The sequence below is a fragment of the Neurospora crassa genome, linkage group I, assembly GCF_000182925.2.
Source record: "Neurospora crassa OR74A linkage group I, whole genome shotgun sequence".
Classification (NCBI taxonomy): Eukaryota; Fungi; Ascomycota; class Sordariomycetes; order Sordariales; family Sordariaceae; genus Neurospora; species Neurospora crassa.
This window is the reverse complement of record NC_026501.1, coordinates 252,326-270,679: the sequence shown is the minus strand read 5'-3', so window position 1 is coordinate 270,679 and position 18,354 is coordinate 252,326. Positions and strand designations below refer to the sequence as shown.

At 47.1% G+C, this 18,354-nt stretch overlaps 6 protein-coding genes and 2 pseudogenes across 8 annotated transcripts; 3 read left to right on the top strand and 5 right to left on the bottom strand.

Moving 5' to 3' along the window:
* Positions 1–5,291: 5,291 nt before the first annotated feature.
* Positions 5,292–6,644, top strand: NCU08103 (hypothetical protein; the record flags this gene model as incomplete). Its single annotated transcript, XM_960141.1, has 1 exon — positions 5,292–6,644. One exon carries the CDS (start codon positions 5,292–5,294, stop codon positions 6,642–6,644), a length of 1,353 nt encoding a protein of 450 aa, XP_965234.1.
* A 648-nt stretch (positions 6,645–7,292) lies between these two features.
* NCU08102 (hypothetical protein) lies at positions 7,293–8,660 on the top strand (the record flags this gene model as incomplete). The annotated part of the gene is made up of 1 exon (XM_960140.1): positions 7,293–8,660. One exon carries the CDS (start codon positions 7,293–7,295, stop codon positions 8,658–8,660), a length of 1,368 nt encoding a protein of 455 aa, XP_965233.1.
* Positions 8,661–9,061: 401 nt separating this feature from the next.
* On the bottom strand, positions 9,062–9,168 carry NCU15003 (annotated as a pseudogene). Its single transcript has one exon. The product of its transcript is annotated as a tRNA-OTHER (tRNA).
* Positions 9,169–9,770: 602 nt separating this feature from the next.
* On the bottom strand, positions 9,771–9,878 carry NCU15002 (annotated as a pseudogene). The gene has a single exon. The product of its transcript is annotated as a tRNA-OTHER (tRNA).
* Positions 9,879–11,318: 1,440 nt separating this feature from the next.
* NCU08101 (hypothetical protein) lies at positions 11,319–13,187 on the bottom strand (the record flags this gene model as incomplete). Its single annotated transcript, XM_960139.1, has 1 exon — positions 11,319–13,187. The coding sequence occupies one exon, from the start codon at positions 13,185–13,187 to the stop codon at positions 11,319–11,321; it is 1,869 nt and encodes a 622-aa protein (XP_965232.1).
* Positions 13,188–13,985: 798 nt separating this feature from the next.
* Positions 13,986–14,514, bottom strand: NCU08100 (hypothetical protein; the record flags this gene model as incomplete). Its single annotated transcript, XM_960138.2, has 1 exon — positions 13,986–14,514. One exon carries the CDS (start codon positions 14,512–14,514, stop codon positions 14,053–14,055), a length of 462 nt encoding a protein of 153 aa, XP_965231.1. The 3' UTR covers positions 13,986–14,052.
* A 471-nt stretch (positions 14,515–14,985) lies between these two features.
* On the top strand, positions 14,986–15,705 carry NCU08099 (hypothetical protein). The gene has a single exon (XM_960137.2). It carries the CDS (start codon positions 15,042–15,044, stop codon positions 15,588–15,590), a length of 549 nt encoding a protein of 182 aa, XP_965230.1. The 5' UTR covers positions 14,986–15,041; the 3' UTR covers positions 15,591–15,705.
* A 482-nt stretch (positions 15,706–16,187) lies between these two features.
* NCU08098 (hypothetical protein) lies at positions 16,188–17,224 on the bottom strand. The gene has a single exon (XM_960136.3). It carries the CDS (start codon positions 16,851–16,853, stop codon positions 16,485–16,487), a length of 369 nt encoding a protein of 122 aa, XP_965229.3. The 5' UTR covers positions 16,854–17,224; the 3' UTR covers positions 16,188–16,484.
* Positions 17,225–18,354: the final 1,130 nt, after the last annotated feature.

The window sequence follows — 18,354 nt, the reverse complement described above, 5'->3', positions numbered from 1 at the left end:
TACAGCTAAAACGGGATATTTTACATATTAGCTATTGGGCTGTAAAAGTGGGTATATTTAAGTTTTTGGGGGGTGTGGGCAAGTAATTTCATTTTTATGGTAGCGTAGTGGGAATGACTGCTGGCTGGGTAGGCTAGGATACCCAGATGTTCGATGGGGGGCGGGATAGGCCTAGTAGCGGGGAGTAATGCTCGCAGGCTGGAGAGTGAAGGTCGGGTGGAAGGAGCGAGCCCTTACACTGATGCATGTTCTAGGTGAGCACACGGGAAATAGGCACGGCCTCACCTTTCCAACAGTACAACCTACTAGGACTATATAAGTAGCGCTGTATTCAAATCAAATCGCTAAGCTAAATATAAATAAATAACCAAATATAAATAAATAAATATGTGACCGTATTTGATTTAGCTAAATAAATATATATCTATATTTGATTTGGTCTATTTGGCCGCCTTTAGTCCCGATCGGCAGAATCCTTAGGTTAGGGTTTAAACTAACAAAACCCACCCTTTTTAACCTCTAAGGATTGCTACTACCGGGGCTACCCCAATTACTCCCTACCCGCCTAGACTAGCCGCTTAGACCGCGCCTAGTAGCCTACATCGAGTGTAAATTTCTAATATTTTAAAGTACTTACTTTCTAGGCATTTCTTAAGTTACATCGCTAACCTTCTACTCTAATTAACTCAACTCACTTAATTAACCCTTATTACACGCTATTACGCTAAATCGCTTATAATAATTATTAATTATCCCTCTCCCTTATTATCGATTAATATTAATAACTACTTAGTATTATTAGTACTATCGCCACCGCTGTCAAAATACCCGTCGCTAAAAACCCTAAAACTTCGTCCACCGCGGGCAATATACCTACTATCTCCTTTAAAGACTCGATTACGTACGTAGAGGTTGTTAACGCGTTCGATAAGACACGCCGTCTCCCCTTCCGTCGATAAATTAATTATTTAAAAGCAATCTACCCTAATAATTTACCTAAAAATATTAAACGTATACTAAAAATTACTTAGCAAAGAGAATAATATATACTAGAGGCATAGCTATATAAACGTTCTAAGCGAAGCTCCTAGGTCGGCGACTATAGTACTTACTTAATCAAAATCTTAGGAGATAATAAATTTAATAATTATTAATATTATAACTTATATAATAAATTCTATATCCTCTATACTACTAGCTCGACTCTTATCCACCTCCAACGGGTTTATAAAATTAAAGAGCCTATTAGCAATAATACTAACCAACTAGAATTTAAGAAAGCTCGCTCTATTGTAGAACAACTACAATAAACTAACCTCCCTATTATTAAGCCGGTCGGCGAAGTATTTCGCGAATTACTAATAGAAATAATTATTATAGCGCGCCTCCTATTCAACTTCATCAAAAATAAAGCATTTCAAGGGCTTTTATAACTAATAAATTGTAATATAGCTACCAAATTACTACTAAAATCGCAATATAGCCTTATAATATAGATAAAGAATAAGTATACGTACTACTTCAATTATCTAAAGGAGCGTTTAGAGAAATCCCCTTATTAGAAATATATCTCTTTTAATTTCTAAACCTTCCTAAATAGTCTTACTATATTCTCGATATTCGTTTATTATATCGACTACCTTAAGATTATTAGGAATAACTTACTTAGCCTCTTTTAAATCTATAACAATTATAGTAGTAAGAATATTACAACCTCCCTTCTACGGGTTATTAAGCTATATAAAATTAAAAGCAACAATATCGGCTTCTTCTAATATAATAATATTAATTCTAATAACTACTATATTTATTATATCCTCAAGGGACTATACCCCTCTCTTTCAAATAAGGAAATCGAAATAAAGGTACCTCATTATCGTTTCTACTACTTCGGTTACATTTTAAATCTTAGCGCGAAGGCCGCTATTAAACTATTTTAATCCTATACTACTAATACCAACTATCCTTTTTCCCGCTTTTCTACTACTAAAGAAGATATTATACTATAGGAGTAGTGTAAGTAAGGCCCGGTTAAAAAGCTTTATAATATTATACAATTTATTTAATAAAGCCCCCAAAGACGAACGAAGTTTTAAGAAATTATATAACTTAAGTAATACTCTAATATTAATAATAAACTCTCCCCCTTCTTAAGCATACATATAAAAAAAACAAGGTATCTCCTACTATTAGCATTATCCTCAATAATACAACGTACTAGAATTTAAATTACTATATAATATAATATATTTAAAAGCTTCGCTACTTTATTAATTACTACGTTAATAAAACTATATAGTATCCCAACGTATCGAAGAAGCTTCTTTAAAAAGATCAACTTAATAATAACAATTAGGCTATCCTTACTTCTATTATAAATATAATATATTACTTTAAAAACCTTACTAAGAAGTTTAAAAAGCGGAGTCTATATTTCTCAACTATTATACCCAATTTACATCGCTTTATTACTATTCTCAATAATAAGAGGGTACAATTCAATAAAAAGATTACTTTTAATATATTTAAGGGTCTAAATATCCTAAAGTCTAATATTGTAATCTCTAATACCTAATGGTACTATATATATACTTTACAAATCCAATCCTCCTCCTCCTCCTCTTTTTAAATTAATTCCTCTTAAAATAATAAACTTCTAATCGACTATACTAACGATTTAATTAATAAGGGTATAAAGTACGTTGGTTTAATATTTAATAGAATTATTGCTAAGCTAAAGAAGTATCGAAACTTAATAAAGGAGAATACTTTATATTAAATTACTTACATCCTACACCCTAATTATTATAGTAAATAAGTAGTAAAGTATCTCCCTAATTACAAATATAAAGAGACTATCGGAAATTTCCAACTTATATACAATAAGAGCTATACCAACGCCCTTCTCAATAATTTACTAACTAATACCAATAATCAATAAACTCAATTAACCAACAACAACTAGCTCATCGATCCTAATTTCTACAATACCCTCCCTTCATACCCAAAGAAAGAGGATAAACTACAATACTACCTCAACAATAATATTTACGCTATTAATAATATAATCGACTAGTAGAAAACTAACTAATCCTTATACCCTCGTTTAATACATATAGTATTTAACTATTACTCAATTCCTACTATAGTAGACGATTGTAAGTAGTCTTTTAGCAGTACTAAATTGATTATTAATAGCTAGAGGTATAGTCTTTCTACTGAATTTATTAATATTATCGAGAGTTTGAAGTTCTAGCTAGGAAACGGGCTTAAAAGGTATAACTAAAATAGGGTCTAGGGAACTGACGACAACAACAACGTCTCGGATGGAGAATCCAGTGCTTTGGTGAGGTTCAGGGAGGTCTGGGGAGGCCATACGTAAAGAAAAGTGCAAAATCCGGGTTCAAAAGCGCTCAAAATCACGATTTTACAAATTCAAATATTTAACCAAATAAATATAGATGTCAACTCAAATAAATACGATTTCATATTTAACCCACTCAAATAAATACAGATCGATATTTATTTATATTTAATTTGAATACAGCGCTACATATAAGTACTAAAGTATAAACCTTCTACCACGGTTCAGTAGCCTACGTGGTAGTGCGCTGGGTCCAGAAAATGCGCTGGTGTTTTCGTAGGTCTGCCTTCAGGTCGGTATTGAGTTGAACCTTCCGTGTTCGATTCCCGATCTGATCAGTCCGAGCTTTTTATTATTTTCTTTTTGCTTCTTTCTGTATCTTCTCTTTATTCATTCGGTTCTATGTTTGCCGATCCCATGCATGGATTTCACTCGATCTTTTGTAACGCAACATCCTTCATAATGTATGCTAGGCCTACTTACTAAGAATGCTTACGTACCTATGCACAAGAGAATGCAACAAGTAGCAGGACCTGTACTGGGACTACCTACTTTATAAGTACTAAAGTGTGAACCTTCTACTACGGTTCAGTAGCCTACGCGGTAGTGCGCTGGGTCCAGAAAATGCGTGGTGTTTTCGCAGGTGCCATTTGGCTCGTGCAGAGTCGACTCATTGCGAGTTCGATTCCGAGTCTTATCGGACTGAGCTTTTTGTTTTTTTTTTATTTGCTTTTCTTCGCCCTTTGTTCTCTACTATGAGCACCGTCGATAGCTTCGACTTTTTTTCCTACTTTCTTTCTTGGGCCGGACGCTGATTCGGCTTCGAATTGCCATTTCTAGCCTGCCCAGTCGATGCATCACGATTCCATCCACCATCTCGATTCAGGTTTACAGTCAATATATTTGCGGATGTACACCAGGCTTTCCAATACTTACAAGATAATTATTTCCACTAAAAACCACAAGTTTCACAGCATCCGGTGCCGACCTATCGCAACTGGAAACCCTTCCTGCAGTCCTGTACTGCTTTCCTCACGATGAAGTATTTTGTCCAAAACGATACTTGACCGTCATCACAGATGGGTGCAATGCTGCTATGAGATCTAATCTTCAACAGGGCTCGCTTTCGTTTTCTGGGTTGTTTATATGATTGACTATGTTGTTAACGGACGCCGTCGGAAATACAACCTCGGTTCTTGCGCTGCATGCAGTGCAGACTTGTTAGCGTATTTCTGCTGTACACACTGAATTTAGAGGACCACACTATCGCTTACACATCGTGGACTTTTCACACCTATCTGCATGTGGATCCCAGCTGTTAGTGACAACCACTGAAGCGGCCTGCACTAGGCCATCGTACTATCGCATGGTCCAGCTCGCTTATCACACACCCGGATTTTCAACCCGCCCACATTGCTCCTTCCATCATCTTCTTTCCCGGCTGCACAATCTTACCCCTCTTTCTATCTCGGCCCTGCCATCTTCGTCTCTGCCTCATTTCGTTCAATTCTCTGCCTCAAAAACTTCCAAGCCGTCTCGTTTGTCCCAGACGGCAAGGCCCCTTCATTCTCTCGCCGTATTCTGCTCGGATCTATCTTCTCGCACTCATCAACGACGAGGTGCTCGCTCTAAGACGCGGAAGCAAATTTCAAAGCCTCAGCCAGATACCGTATCTGCCAAAGGGATCAAGAGCCAATTGAGTCAACGTGAGTCACCCCGATGCTGCACTTTCTATATGACGCACCTAGCAAGTGTCAGAGAACATGGATCGCAAAAGATCATCATGACAATCCTCAAATAAACCGGCCTTGGTCTCCCTTGGTCTTCATTCTTTGGTTTCGCTTAAAAAGCCTCGAAATTTCCGCTCTCACTGCCCCTTCGGTGAGCACTGCTGACAGTTTTCTTCTAGACTTTTATATAGAGTACAATGTCACCGACAAAGCGCGAACGCACGGCTTCTACCTCTCCCTCCTCTGACGGCCATATTGACCAGCGGCCTCGGGTCGAAGATGAAGATGCCTCTACAGGTGAAATGCCATCAAAGGGTTTGAGAGCAGCCCCTGTGGACATTGCCTCGACTTCTGGTTCCGAGCCAGACACGAATACCGCAGCAAGGCCGTCTTCCAGCGCGCTCGTAGACCAGCGCCCTTCTCGTGCACCAGAAAGCGAGACCTTCGGAACGGACACTGAGATGGCCCTGACGGAAGACGATGAACCAGGTGACCACGACAAGACTGAAGATGACCGAAGCAATGAGGGAAACCATGATGGCAATATGGATTTTGTCAGTTGGGGATGGGGTGACGCTCACTTTCGTTACGAGCTAAGTCCTACCTCGCAAATCAGCAATGAACAAGAGTCGGATACTTCCTTCTCCGATACTCGCATTTCTCTCTGGCAACAAGAGGATCGCGTCTTCGCAGGTGCCATCTTCCAGGAATATCCAGAGAAAGCATCTCCTGTCGCCTTGAGTGCATCACATGGACCACTTGAGATTCAGGGAGTTCCCCAACTCCCTTTGTTTTGTGACGGTTCCATCAAGAACATAAGGGGACAAGGGTGGAAGCATGGAGGTTATAGAGTAGCCTTCCGTGATCCATTCCTCCGCACAACCCCTTTTGTTTCGCAAACAGATTCAGCGCGCTTTATCGAGGAGCCAACCGTTCGAGAGCACCAGCAGGCCTTCACTTCTGAGCCGGAGGAAGGAGACGAGAATCTCGTTCAAGTGACAGACTTCACCATCCTCGAATTCGCCACCAAAACCCTTTCTGTTCCACATGTCGAGTTGGCCGCAATCGCACAGTCTTTGGAGGTAGGTATAAAGCTACTAGACGAGCATCAGCCGGACTCTATGAAGATAAGTGTCTTCACAGACTCTGCACAAGCCATTGAGCGACTCGAGTATGGAATCCTTCCTCTGGACAGTGACGAAGGAAGTCTCTTCCGCTGGTCCACTAACCCGCTAGTGCGAGCCATTGTGTGGCAGTCTCACTACCTGTATGACCACGGTTGCACGCTTGACATCCATTGGCACCCTCGTTGCTGCGCTTTGGGACCAGCCTTGGCTGATGCGGCAGCCTCTTCGTGGAAGTTCTGGGAGGAAAGCTTGTTCTGCCAGGTAAACCTGCCTGCTGAAGAGAGAGATGGGATCTTGGAAAAGCTGCACCAGTGGACTGACGATGTCATCAACTGGGAACCAGAAGAGCAGCCGGAGGAGTCGCTTTCGGAAGGGGACGAAGAAGGTAACTCGTGGGAGGAAAGTGCATGCGAAGAAGATTAGTCTGATCTCCGATGGGTGGAAGCGTGTCAGAACGTCATGACTGAAGAAAGAACCAGCGAGATCTTGAACAGAGAGAGAAGAGCAATCTATGGGGTGGAAGGATGTCAAGATACAAGTGTATTTGACGGACACGGCGGACTTCCTTCCTTCGTTAGTGCTGACGGGATGCCCTAAACTTTCGTTCGCCAAGACCATTCGACCTGTGACAAGTGTAACCCAACGTACAACATGTTTCCTGCTAACAAGATAGGCAGGACCAAGAAAGTCTTTGGTTATATTACCATCCTCAGGAACACAGGGCCCATATAGGCTGGGATTTGGTGGATCAAGAACCGATCGTGCTCTAGCGAGCAACTTACGTAGTGTTCCAACCACGACGTTTTCACAAGAAGACATCGAAGGTGAAAGAATGAGCCAAGGCAGCGACAGCTAGACGGACAATGCTCATCTCTGACCAACAATGACGATAAATATTGTTTATAAACTCAGGGCCGCCCCAGCTCTCAGGCTTGGCTTTCCAACTTTTCCTCCTCCCCAGAATCAAGCACTCTCCCATCAAAACAGATATCTTCATATCCGGTAACCTCTTTCTTCCATAAAATCTTTTCCCTGAGACGCTGACAAGTCGAAATACGGCTACGCCAAGACATGTGCACGGGCATCATATCTGCCGGTGGCAAGCCTTTGCCGGTTCCCTCCCCTTTTGTCAACCATCTCCTCTTCCGTCGTGGTTCCTTCATCCAACGCTGCCTTCAGCCGCCAATCTTTGCACCCCGCGTAGAGAGAACAGCCGGCCTTCGTCCCCGATCATCAAACCTTTTGACCGCCAATCCGCCATGCTATATCGCCGGGCATATCATCCTCCACTTCGAGCATCCACAACTTTGTATCCTGTCGCCCTCACTCTCATTGTGCCTTGCAAAGGTTCCCAGCTATTCCTCCTGGCTATTCTGCCAATCTCCGGCTGGTAGTCAAGTAGAGAAGGGAATAGATGCGGGGCCGAATGACTCGAAGGAGTACCCCGAGGAGGTGAGGAATCTGGTACCACAATCGGCCTCATCTACTCCTGCCCCTCCAAGAACGGAAGCCCTAAAGTCCACCGACGAAGGCCCTGTCGCCACCGCTCGGAAGCTTCTGATCTCGTCTCCCACGCCTTCACTGGATCCCAGAATTGCCCTTTGGATGAACGAAACGCGTTCATATGCGGGAACAATCACGATCGACAAAGATAAGCAAAGAGCATCCCGTACCGCGAGAGAGGCATCCCAGGCCCGCTTTTCCATCAACGGTGTACCTCAGCTGGTTTTCTTTGTGGATGGATCAATCCAGGGCCTTTCGGGTAGGAGATTGGACCAGGGTTGGACAAATGGAGGCTATAGGGTGGTCTTCAGGAACCCTTTTGACGATACAATCCCTTTTGTATCTCGTTACAAAAACCCCATTCGATTGCTCGACAACCCGAAAATCAGGGCGTTACAGCAGGGCGTCGACAATGACTATGTTCTCGAGGAGGAAGGGGAAGTTTACGATGACCCGTCTCGGGTTGTGGACTTCACGGTCCTGTGTTATGGGTCCAGGAAAGTATTTTCAGTACCTCAAGTCGAGCTTGCAGCCGTATCGCAGGCCCAAGAGACAGCGATTCGATATATTGACAAACATCAGCCCCCGACGTCGGCCGTGACTATCTACTCGGATGCAACTTGTGTGTTGGAGAGGATCGAAAAAGGTATCATTTCTGATCCGCCGAAGGGGTTTACGTTGAGATTGTGGTCCAAGGTTTCAAATCCGCTGGTGCGAGCCATCATCTGGCAGTCGCATTACTTGCGGTCGCGCGGGTGTCAGCTTGAGATCAGATGGAGTCCTCGCTGTAGTGCTCTTGGCCCTGCTCTCGCCGACGCTGCTGCGTGCGTGTGGAGGGAATGGCCAGAGAAGGCGTTGTCGCAGCGTCACCTTGCTGTGGATGTTAGAGACGGAATGTTGGACAAGTTGAGCGAGGAAATTAATAAGAGCTCATAAGGATCACATGAACTGGCCATCCTAACAGAGCGGCGACGGGACGAAGGACGTGATCCTAGATGACGAATAATGGGCGTTGAAATGTATCTACAGACGGCTGTCTGCAAGATGGTCACTTGTGTGCAAAAGAATCAATGAAGAACGAGGAAAGGGAAGCCGGTAATGGTCAAGAGTATTCGTCAAAGCGACAAGTTATAAGTCCGTTTTGTTGAGAGGGATTCTAGGGATGATAAGGTTGCGTCTAGGGGACATTACAGTCATTGTGGAGGTAGCGTATAAGCAATCGAGGCTTGGTGAACGAGGGGTAACATAGATGTAAACTGAAAGGGATTTGAGTAAAGAACAAAGTAAAAAGATATCTAGCGTAGTGGGAGAAGAAGTAAGAGGAAAAAAAAGAAGTGTGGCCCGTACCGGATTCGAACCGGTAACCTCTATTCTGGACAGTAGGCCGCTGCGTAGAGCGACGAAGCATCAGCTAAGATGTGTCTGACCGTTACACCAACGGACCACGGGAAGAGGGGTGTAAAAGGTACCTTATATACCCTAAACCCAGTGCATAGGCCGCTGGCTAAGTAGGCGACGTGTAGTGAACCTAGCGGCCCGGTAAACCTGAAGACGGGAACGGTAGGCAAAAGCGGTAGGAACCTGATACAGCAGCAGGCACTGGTAGAATAGCCTTCAACTTAGCACAATGACTTGCGAAGAGGAGAAACAATTGCGACCACTTTAGACTCGGAAAATAGGTAAACATTGCAGGTTACAAATTGAAGAAAACTAATAGGCTCACTAGAGACGTATAAACTAGCCTACCTCCCTGGTGCCAACTCCAACACAACATACCGTAACTGTTAGCTGGAGGTCGAGTGGAATCCGGGATGCAGTTGCATGTCGGAACTTGTTAGAAGAGTCCGCAATGAACCCGACGTACTAGGTAGTATGAGCTATCGTACAAATCGAATATATAAGATGTAGAAAAAATACTAAGTACAAGTGAGGGGGAAACCGGTACGCAGTAAAGTACTAAGTAAGTAAGGTAGCTACATCTATTCAATTCAATCTGCCTGTGTCTAGTGGTAGGAAAAGAAAAAAAAAAAAAGGAAAAAAGAAGTGTAGTCCGTACCGGATTCGAACCGGTATCTTCCGCCCCACCGTAATGACGCGTCCAGCACGACTAGATTACGCCAGGATAGGTAGTGTTGACCGTTACACCAACGGACCACGGGAATGTGCGCAGAAGAAAGGTCTTGTATACCCCAAACCTGTTGCCGGCGGGAGTTGGGGTGAGGAGCGGCAAGGTGGGAGGTGGCAGGCTAGGTAAGCGACCATCAGGGTAGCCAATTGACCCCTTACTTCCCTCTCGAAGTTCCCGCCGTGAAAGCTGCTGAATTTCCTCTGGCAAAACACACGATGGTACGAGTCTGCCTGTGGGCATGGGCGTGCATTTGTCTCCATTAGGCACTTGGCGTTTTCAACAAAAGGTCTTTCGACTCCGAACAACAGCATCCCGGGAAGTAATAATAGCGTCAGGTCATTTCATCTTCGCCTCTTGTCTGATACCGAGTTGACCAACGACACTGGCGATGAGGAAGAAACCTGGATATCCGTTCTATCCCATTCCCGCCCAGCTCCACGAGCGCGCAAGATCCCAGCCCTCCCGCTCTTACGCCCTTGAACGACGACGAGCGCATTGCATTGCCCTATAGAAACAGAAGACCCGCCGACACTTTCCCGGCACAGTGACCACGGATTCCCCCCCGCCCAAGCCAAAATCAAAGCCGAAAGGGCAATGTGCCTCTCATCTTTGAGTCAATGGCGTGCCGCAGATCTTCTTCTTCTGCGATGGATCACGCAAGTGTGAGAGAAATCGAGAATACGAAGCCTCTAGTGGTAGCTATGGGATTGTACTTCGCAATCCCCGGGCCAACGGCATCAACAATATAGACAACCAGGATAGAGCAGCTACCGGTATCTCTGCCGCTCCCATGGCCCATGTCCTCCGGATTAAAGTCGACGTCAGGCTTTGGTGTCAAGTTATGGTTCTACACAGTGATGTACTCCTCGATTCAGGCATAATCGGGTGCCTTGACGCAGTCTACTCTTATCGCCCTTCAGCTCGTGGAGCAACATCGCCCGGGATCAGTCGTCATCGGACTGTTTACCTCTACAGATTCACAGGAGTGCTGGTACCGCCTCAACCGCGGACTCAACCACCGGCGTGGCCGATTTTCTGCGAGACATATAATGCGGAAAATCGTTTGGATGTCTTACCGTCTGGAAGGGTTGGGTGGTACTCTTAGAATCCGTTGATATCCTCGACGGTGCGCAATCGACCCTATTCTGGCCGATAATGCTACAGGCAGGCACTTGAAGATTGGGGAGAGGGAGGAACTGGAGTACAATCAGCGACATCTCCCAATGCATGAGAGGGATAGAATCCTTCTGATGTTGAATGAAGACATCAGTGCAACGGAAGAGTACAAGTGCTACAATACTACAAATAGAAAGACAAAGCTTGCATAAACGAGCTGATTGTGCGTATATCCATCGAGACAGAAGAAAGAGAACGCCTATACTCCACCATTTTGCCTAAATCTTGAAACATAGCCGCTTCATAGCTGAAAGGGGAAACAGAAACAGCAACAGACGACGATATAGCAACTACTCTTTGCTCTCCTTCTCGTCATTATTTCCACTACAATTATCCTGCTCTTTGTCTTTCTTCTCCTCCTCACTGTCCATTTGACTCGACTTGTTCTCCTCATTACGAACAATGCCAACCTCAATTTCATCCTCATCCTCTATCTCCCAACAGCGCCCGGGCGTCGGAGCACGTACCATACGAGGCGGTGTAGGATCTCGGAAGAACCATGTTGGAAACGTATCCAACGTGGGCACGCGATGCTCTGCTGAGGGGTAGTGGTCTTGGTGCAATGACGGCTCACTGACAGAAGGAGCCGGGGTAGGTGGAAATGGGTTACTTGAAACCCACTGAGAAGAAGAAGGTTGACCGTATGGTGACGGTGAGGGGCGAAAGGGAAAGGACCGGGTGTTGAGGTGGTTAGCCGAGCAAGGCTTCTTGCTGGCCTTGGGCTTCTTTTGGGCGCGCTTCATGTTTTTGGTGAGGCGCTTATTCTTCGATGGTGGTCTTTTCACCTTCCTCTTCTTGGAAGGTCGAGAATTTGGTGGAGGCGTAGATCTTCTACGCACTATCTCGTAGACCTCCCCGCTCAACTTGTCCATGATCCCGTCCCTTTCTTCGCGTGCGAGATTCGACTGGCTGAAGTCGGCGTTTTCTAGCCGCCACAAACCAGCGACATGATCTGCGAGAAATGCGGCAAAAGTGCAGTTGCGAGGCATCCAGTGGATTTCTGTCGTGCAGCCACGTTCGAAGAGATAATGCGACTGCCAGACAATTGCGCGCACAAAGGGGTTTGTGTGCTTGTCATAAAAAGTGACCTCAGTTCTCTTGCGTTTTTTTCCCGACGTGGCATTTCTGTCATCTGACATAAGGTTCTTGCCGCCTGACACAAAGTCATCACCAACGAGTATGCCCTTGTTGATGCGCCTTTGACAGCTGACCGAATCCGAGAAAATCTTGAGTGTGGATGAGGGAGGACCAAAACGGTCGACACGTTTGGTGACCTCATCTAGTCCCTGTGAAAGAGCGCTGATTTCCGCATGATCGGCACTATAGACCTTGCGGTTCAACCAGTTCAAAACCACAAAGTCTTCCACACCCCAGTCTTCCTCTTTCTCTTTGCCGAGGACTTTGGGTTTGAGGCGGTTGGGAGCAAGGTCTACATCATTGTGACTAACGGTTTCGTAGGGGTCCCGAAAGACCACACCGTATCCTCCCTTATCCCCGCGAAACTGTGCAAAGCGAGTGTTCTCGCTGGATCCGTCACAGAAGATGGTGAACTGTGGAGCTCCATCCACGAAAAGATTCCCATTGTGGGCGGCCTTGGCTGTCTCGATGGCTGTTCCAGGTGATTGATGGTGACAGAACATATTTCCCTTGAATGACCGAGTTTCAGCCCTCCAGTGAGGAAGTCTTGGATCTTCGAGTGGCGAGGGAGACCTAGGTGAGCGCTTCCAGGTCGTGACATTGGCTGCCTCGAATTCTTCCCTGCTCGCAAATGGTGCTTGGTCTTCTAGGATGGACACTCCCACCACATCCTGTTGCTCAATGACATCGACCTCTATAGATTGTAGGATGTGACAGGGTTCCTCTTGCGCATCAGGAAGATGCATTGGCGATGAGTTGGAGGGCGCTTTTGCGCAGCCAAAAAAAGCATCGGGTTCTGTGGCCACTATTCTGGCGGTACCATCATCGAAGGCTTCTGTCAACCCGAGTATGACTGGCGCTTCACCTGCCTCGTCAAGTCGCCGTTTCTTTGTAATGGTCGTCATCGTTTCTGTTGTATCTGGACTGGTTGTCTTGTCCCTCGAACTCTCGCTTCCGCTAGTTTCGGGCGCGCGTTTCTCGTGGTAGGGGCTCCGAGTCGGAGTAGCATCAGATGCCTCCATGGCTGGGCACGTTGAAGTGACTCCTAATGAATATGTTGTCAAATTGAGTCAGGATCCGAGTCACTGTTCTTGAATCTTGATGCAGATGAAGTTAAGCCGTCCTTCAACTTCACCCTGTGAAGCGATGCGAGAGGGAGACTTACCTACTCTTCAAATTTCAGCCCGCAACGAGTGATCGGGAAGAGAGAGTTTACCGAAAGATCTGAACAAGCGTGGGAAGGAAAGCGGTTCCTGGCAATCTGGATAGCGGGGAAAATACTCGAGATCAAAGTGAAATGAGGCGTTGGTGCAAGTTGCGACGGGTTTGTTTGGTGGAAGGGCAACAAGCGCGCGAGCTGGAGAAGTAAATAAGGGAGAGGAAAAAAAACACAACGCCGTAGGCACGTTGACAGTTCGTGTCGAAACGGAAATAGCACAGAGAGGGGCTTGACGCGGGGCAAGACGATACGAGTTCAACCGAAGCAAAAAGGAGAATGTCCAAAAAAGTAGTGGCCCGCACCGGACTTGAACCGACAGCTTCCAGTTTACTTGGTAACAGCTCACGAAGAGCTCTCTCGCATTACTCCCAGATGCACTAGCGGGCCACGGAAAGGTTGGCCAATAACCTGGGCTATATACCCTCTAGGAGGGTAGAGGTTTGGTGCATGTTTCATGTTACCGCTCAGGTAGGTACCTAATAACGAAGGGATCACGTCACTTGTGCACATTTCAAAGCCAGTACCACTGCGTGATGATCATTCAGTTTTCTTCCTACCAGATATATTCCCTCCCCTCACTTCCCAACCACAACCTTTTGATCTCTCCTTCCTCTCCAGTCAAGTCCCATTACCCAACCCTCCTTTACCCAGAGGTATCACCATCTACTTCACCTAGGTACTTCCATCCACCAACTACCCACCAAGGAAACCACCAACCCTACCCCCTCACCCAGCACCTCCACCACTGACAACACCAACGCTACTGCCGAAGCAATTCCCAGTCCCCCCAGCATCGCCATCCCAAACGTAACAAGCATAGCGACCAAGGCTGTACCCGGGGGAACATAACCCGTAGTCCCATCGCTGGTGTGGTTGTTGTGCGTATGGTTACGGCCGCGATGATGTTCGGTGATGTCGTCGTAGGTTACGTTGGCTGGTGTGGAGAAAGAAGGATTGATGTCGGTTGGGTTTGTAGCAGGATCCTCGGGGATGGTAATGGCGGTGGTTGCGGCGGTGCTTTCGGAGCCGAGAGAAGGATAAAGAGAAGAGGCCAGAGCTGCGCTGGTACCTAGCAATAGGAGCAGCAAGAAGGAGATGGGGAGAAGGAGAGGTGAATTTGGGAGACGCATTTTTGGTGTTGTTGGTTTGGACAAAGTAGGTACTGGTGGGTCTTGATTTGAAGCTGCTTTTGAGCAAGATGGTTTCTTGGGTTGGAAGGAGTTGGCCGAGGGACTTTTTGGGGTTCGTGAGAGGTATGAGGGGGGACCTCTGTTATTATACCACTGAAGTACCTGTCAGAGATGAGGGATGTGTTGAGTTTGACTCGGCTTTGAATGTATCATGCCAATGGATCGCCAGACTCGAGGATGTTCCCTCTCATGCCCTGACCAAATCATGAACCTCAAGGTTTCAACTTGTGGCACACGCCAACGAAGTCTTGAAAACGCACACGAGATAGGATTTTGTTCCAACAGTATAATGGCGGCGCGGGTGAATTTGCTACTCTTAGCTGTGGGATTGCAACGACGGCGTTTGCAGATGGATGTGCTAAGGTGCTGTTATAGTGGCGGATGAACCCAGGAGGGTGATCGTGAAGACAGTTGGAGGGTCCATCTTTTCGAGTTTGCTGGTTGTGGGTGACCTGCCGCTAATCCTAATGTTGAACAGGGAATTGCATGATGAGTACTGGTGTAACCATGGGTTTATATCGAGGGAGATGAGTCGTGAATGTCGTAGCCGCGAGGAAGGGAAGACGCGCCGGTGCGTCATGAAGAAAAAGGTCATTGTAAGCAGAGACAACGACCACAACAATGGATCTCGGCCCCAACAGTTCAACCCCGCCGGCAACCGTACATTTTTGAATCCATCAACCCATTACAACCCCCAGCCCCATCATCACCATCCCAGCAACTCCAAGCCCCTCAACCCTCAGCCTAGTACCATCACTCTTCTTCCCATTAGCAGATCCACCAGCACCGACAGCAGCACCACCTCCCCCAGCCTGATTACCCCCTCCATGACTCCCATCGACGCCACCACTTGCACCCGTGTGGCCACTAGTACCTCTACTGTGCCCTCTGCCATGTCCACCATGACCTCCGTGACCGCCGTGATGCTGGGTGTTCTCGTTTTGGTCGTCTTCGTCGAAATTGGACATATCAACATTGTCGTCGACTGCGTTGGCGGCAGAAGGACAAGGTGGTGATAGATGACTTATCACGGGTGAAACAGACGGTGGTGTACCGGTCTGGAGTGATGAGGCGGAAATGGTTGTGGTGTTATATGGCACAGTCACTGAAGAGAAGCGGGCTTGAGGGTTGATGACGGATGCGGTTGTTAGACCCAAGAAGCCGAGGGTGATGAGACGTGAGAGACGCATGTTGATGATCGTTGTCTTTAGTAGTAGTAGATGTAGATTTGATGGCCGGAATTCTGTGTTGGCTGTCGACGTGCGGGAAAATTGTTGGTTGCACGGTTTATTGATTGATGAGAAATTGCAATATGGATCGGTGCGTCAAGGATGTGAAAGAAGAAATGTGAACATTTTATGTTGGTAAAAGGACCCTTCATCAAGCGTCATGAGATAAGGAAGCTATCACAGCAAAAAAACACGCGATGGAAAAAAATCCGGCGGTAAGGAAGGCCGAGATCGTTTCCAGGGGTCTGGGGTAGCTAAGCCTCATTCTCAGTGGAACTCCGGGGTTGGCAAAAGGTCTAGGCTGACACGTATTGCAGCTTGATACGCTAGACTCGGATAACGGGATCGCCAGGCAGGTACACTAAGGTGTGGAGTCACTTGGCCGCACTAAGTAGTTTAAATGGTAGCATTTCCGATCTTCCGCCTCAGCCTCCTTCAACATACGATCCTCATCCAAGCCGATCCGGCTCTATCTTTCCTCATGCATGCTACTAGCGGTAGACGCAGGCAGTTTGTCTGGTAATAACGGCGAAGAGCTCAAAACAGCATGACTATTGCAGCCGCTGCGGCCATTTCCCAGAGACTGCCCAGAAACGGCACAGCAAACCCAGCACCGCTCTCCAGCTCCTGAGCCTGTACTCATAAACCTTGCAGTTATGCCTGACATATTCACCTGCCTCCTCAGTGTTTCCATTGGGGCTGCACGTGATGGTGGTGAATACCGAGGGCTGTTTGGATGTGGCGGTGTTGAGGAGATTGTTCGAGGTCGTAGGAGCAGCAGTGATGCTGGGGTTGGGGGTAGCCATTGTAACCTCTGCGGCGGCGAGAAGAACCGCAACAGGAAGAGAAGCGGCAAGACGCATTTTGTGTACGAGGACGGAATTTGTAGCAGCTACTGGCAGTGGTGAAACTAGCTACGTGAGGGTTCGAGGTGTAGGACACGAGAGGGCTCTTCCGGAGCAAGCAGCTGAGATATATACCATGAATCGAGGCGCTCCAGGGGTGAGGCGTGGTTAAGCAGAACTGGGTGCGTGTCTCGTGGGTAGTCATCGCAAACGAGCGTGGTATGCCGGCGCCTTGGCCGTCATAATGGTGCAAACAGAACGGACCAGTGGACCTTTTGTCACTTCATCGGGCGACCAACACGGATGTCACATCACGAGGCACCCATCCGCAAGATGATCATCCTCTTTCGTGTTTCGACGCGGCCATATCCTCAGCCATGTGGTGGTAGGGGTGTTGGGGGACATGTTGCTGGTGCTCGCTGTAATAACATCAGCTGAGGTATTGGCAGAGGCCGCCCTTGTCGGCTCCGACTGACGAGCCGCGCTTGAAGTGCCGGTATATCGAGCCATGGTAGTGCGAGTGGATCAAGGAAGCGGCGATGGTAAAAGGATGCCGAGCGGGATGGAATTGGGAGTTGGCAGTTGGGGGCATGTTATGATGAGGTCTTTAACAGCACTTGCTGTCTTTGTTCCAAGACGGGGGTCTAGACAAACGTAGGGGGCGGGGAAGGTTGACTGAACTGAACAAAGAAAATCGACGGTCTAGGCTAGGCCCTGCTTATTCACCGAGACAGAGTCAGGAACCGAAACCAGCATGGCAGCATATTGCGCACGCCAGGAAGTGTTCAGAAGAAGGGGAGGAGCAGTGGGCACTCCGCCGGGGCTAACTGGTCGAGCAGCAGACTGCAATCGCGACTGCGGGAGCTGGGAAAGAAATGAGGGAGGGCATCGGAGAGGGCCACCGGTCCGTCAGTGTATCTGGAAATCGGTCTTGAGCCATGGCGGGTTGAGGCTGTGACAATGTCTTTGGTTGGTGCTTGGATCAAGTGTCGAAGAAAATGCCATGTCGTTGAAAGTGGGTGCGACATCATTGGTGGGGGAGACGAACACGGAGCTTGGCCCGGGCCGGCAACTGGCTGCTGCCGGTATCTATAACATTTCTTCGCTGTGAATTGTAGGCTTATCTGTTAAGAGCCCTTATCAGCGTTACGTAAGCAATCAACGGACAATCAACGTCAATGCATCCGTCGCCTTGTCACCACCGCTCGTCCATATCACCATCTTATTTGGTACCCTTTGGAGTTTGGTATTCTCTTACAAGTATTCCTATGTCTTTGTTACATTTTATCAAGTCAAGGGTCGAACAACGCTTGATGAACTCCGGCAGATGTGCTCCCAAATTATCACGAGGCATATCACAGTCTGGCCATAGCCTTTTCTAACCAAAGTCAGCGGTACTGGACTGTCAATACATATTGCATGGGGGTTGGAGGTACAGTGAATGAAATGCGCAGTGGCAGTTTGACCGGGGCACATGCCATGCTCGTGATGTTGGGGTGGTGGTCAAGAGAGGGATGATGAGTAAAAGTCGGGATCGCAACGAACCCTTCAATGGAGAGATGCGGATTGAACACTCGATCTCAGATGGCATCGTCACGTGAAGTGCTCTACTGATGAGTCGACGAGCCCCGACTGAAGAAGGAAGGCACGCAGCCCACCAACCACATTGGATCGAAGATGGAAGGAGCAACGAGATGGTGGCATCT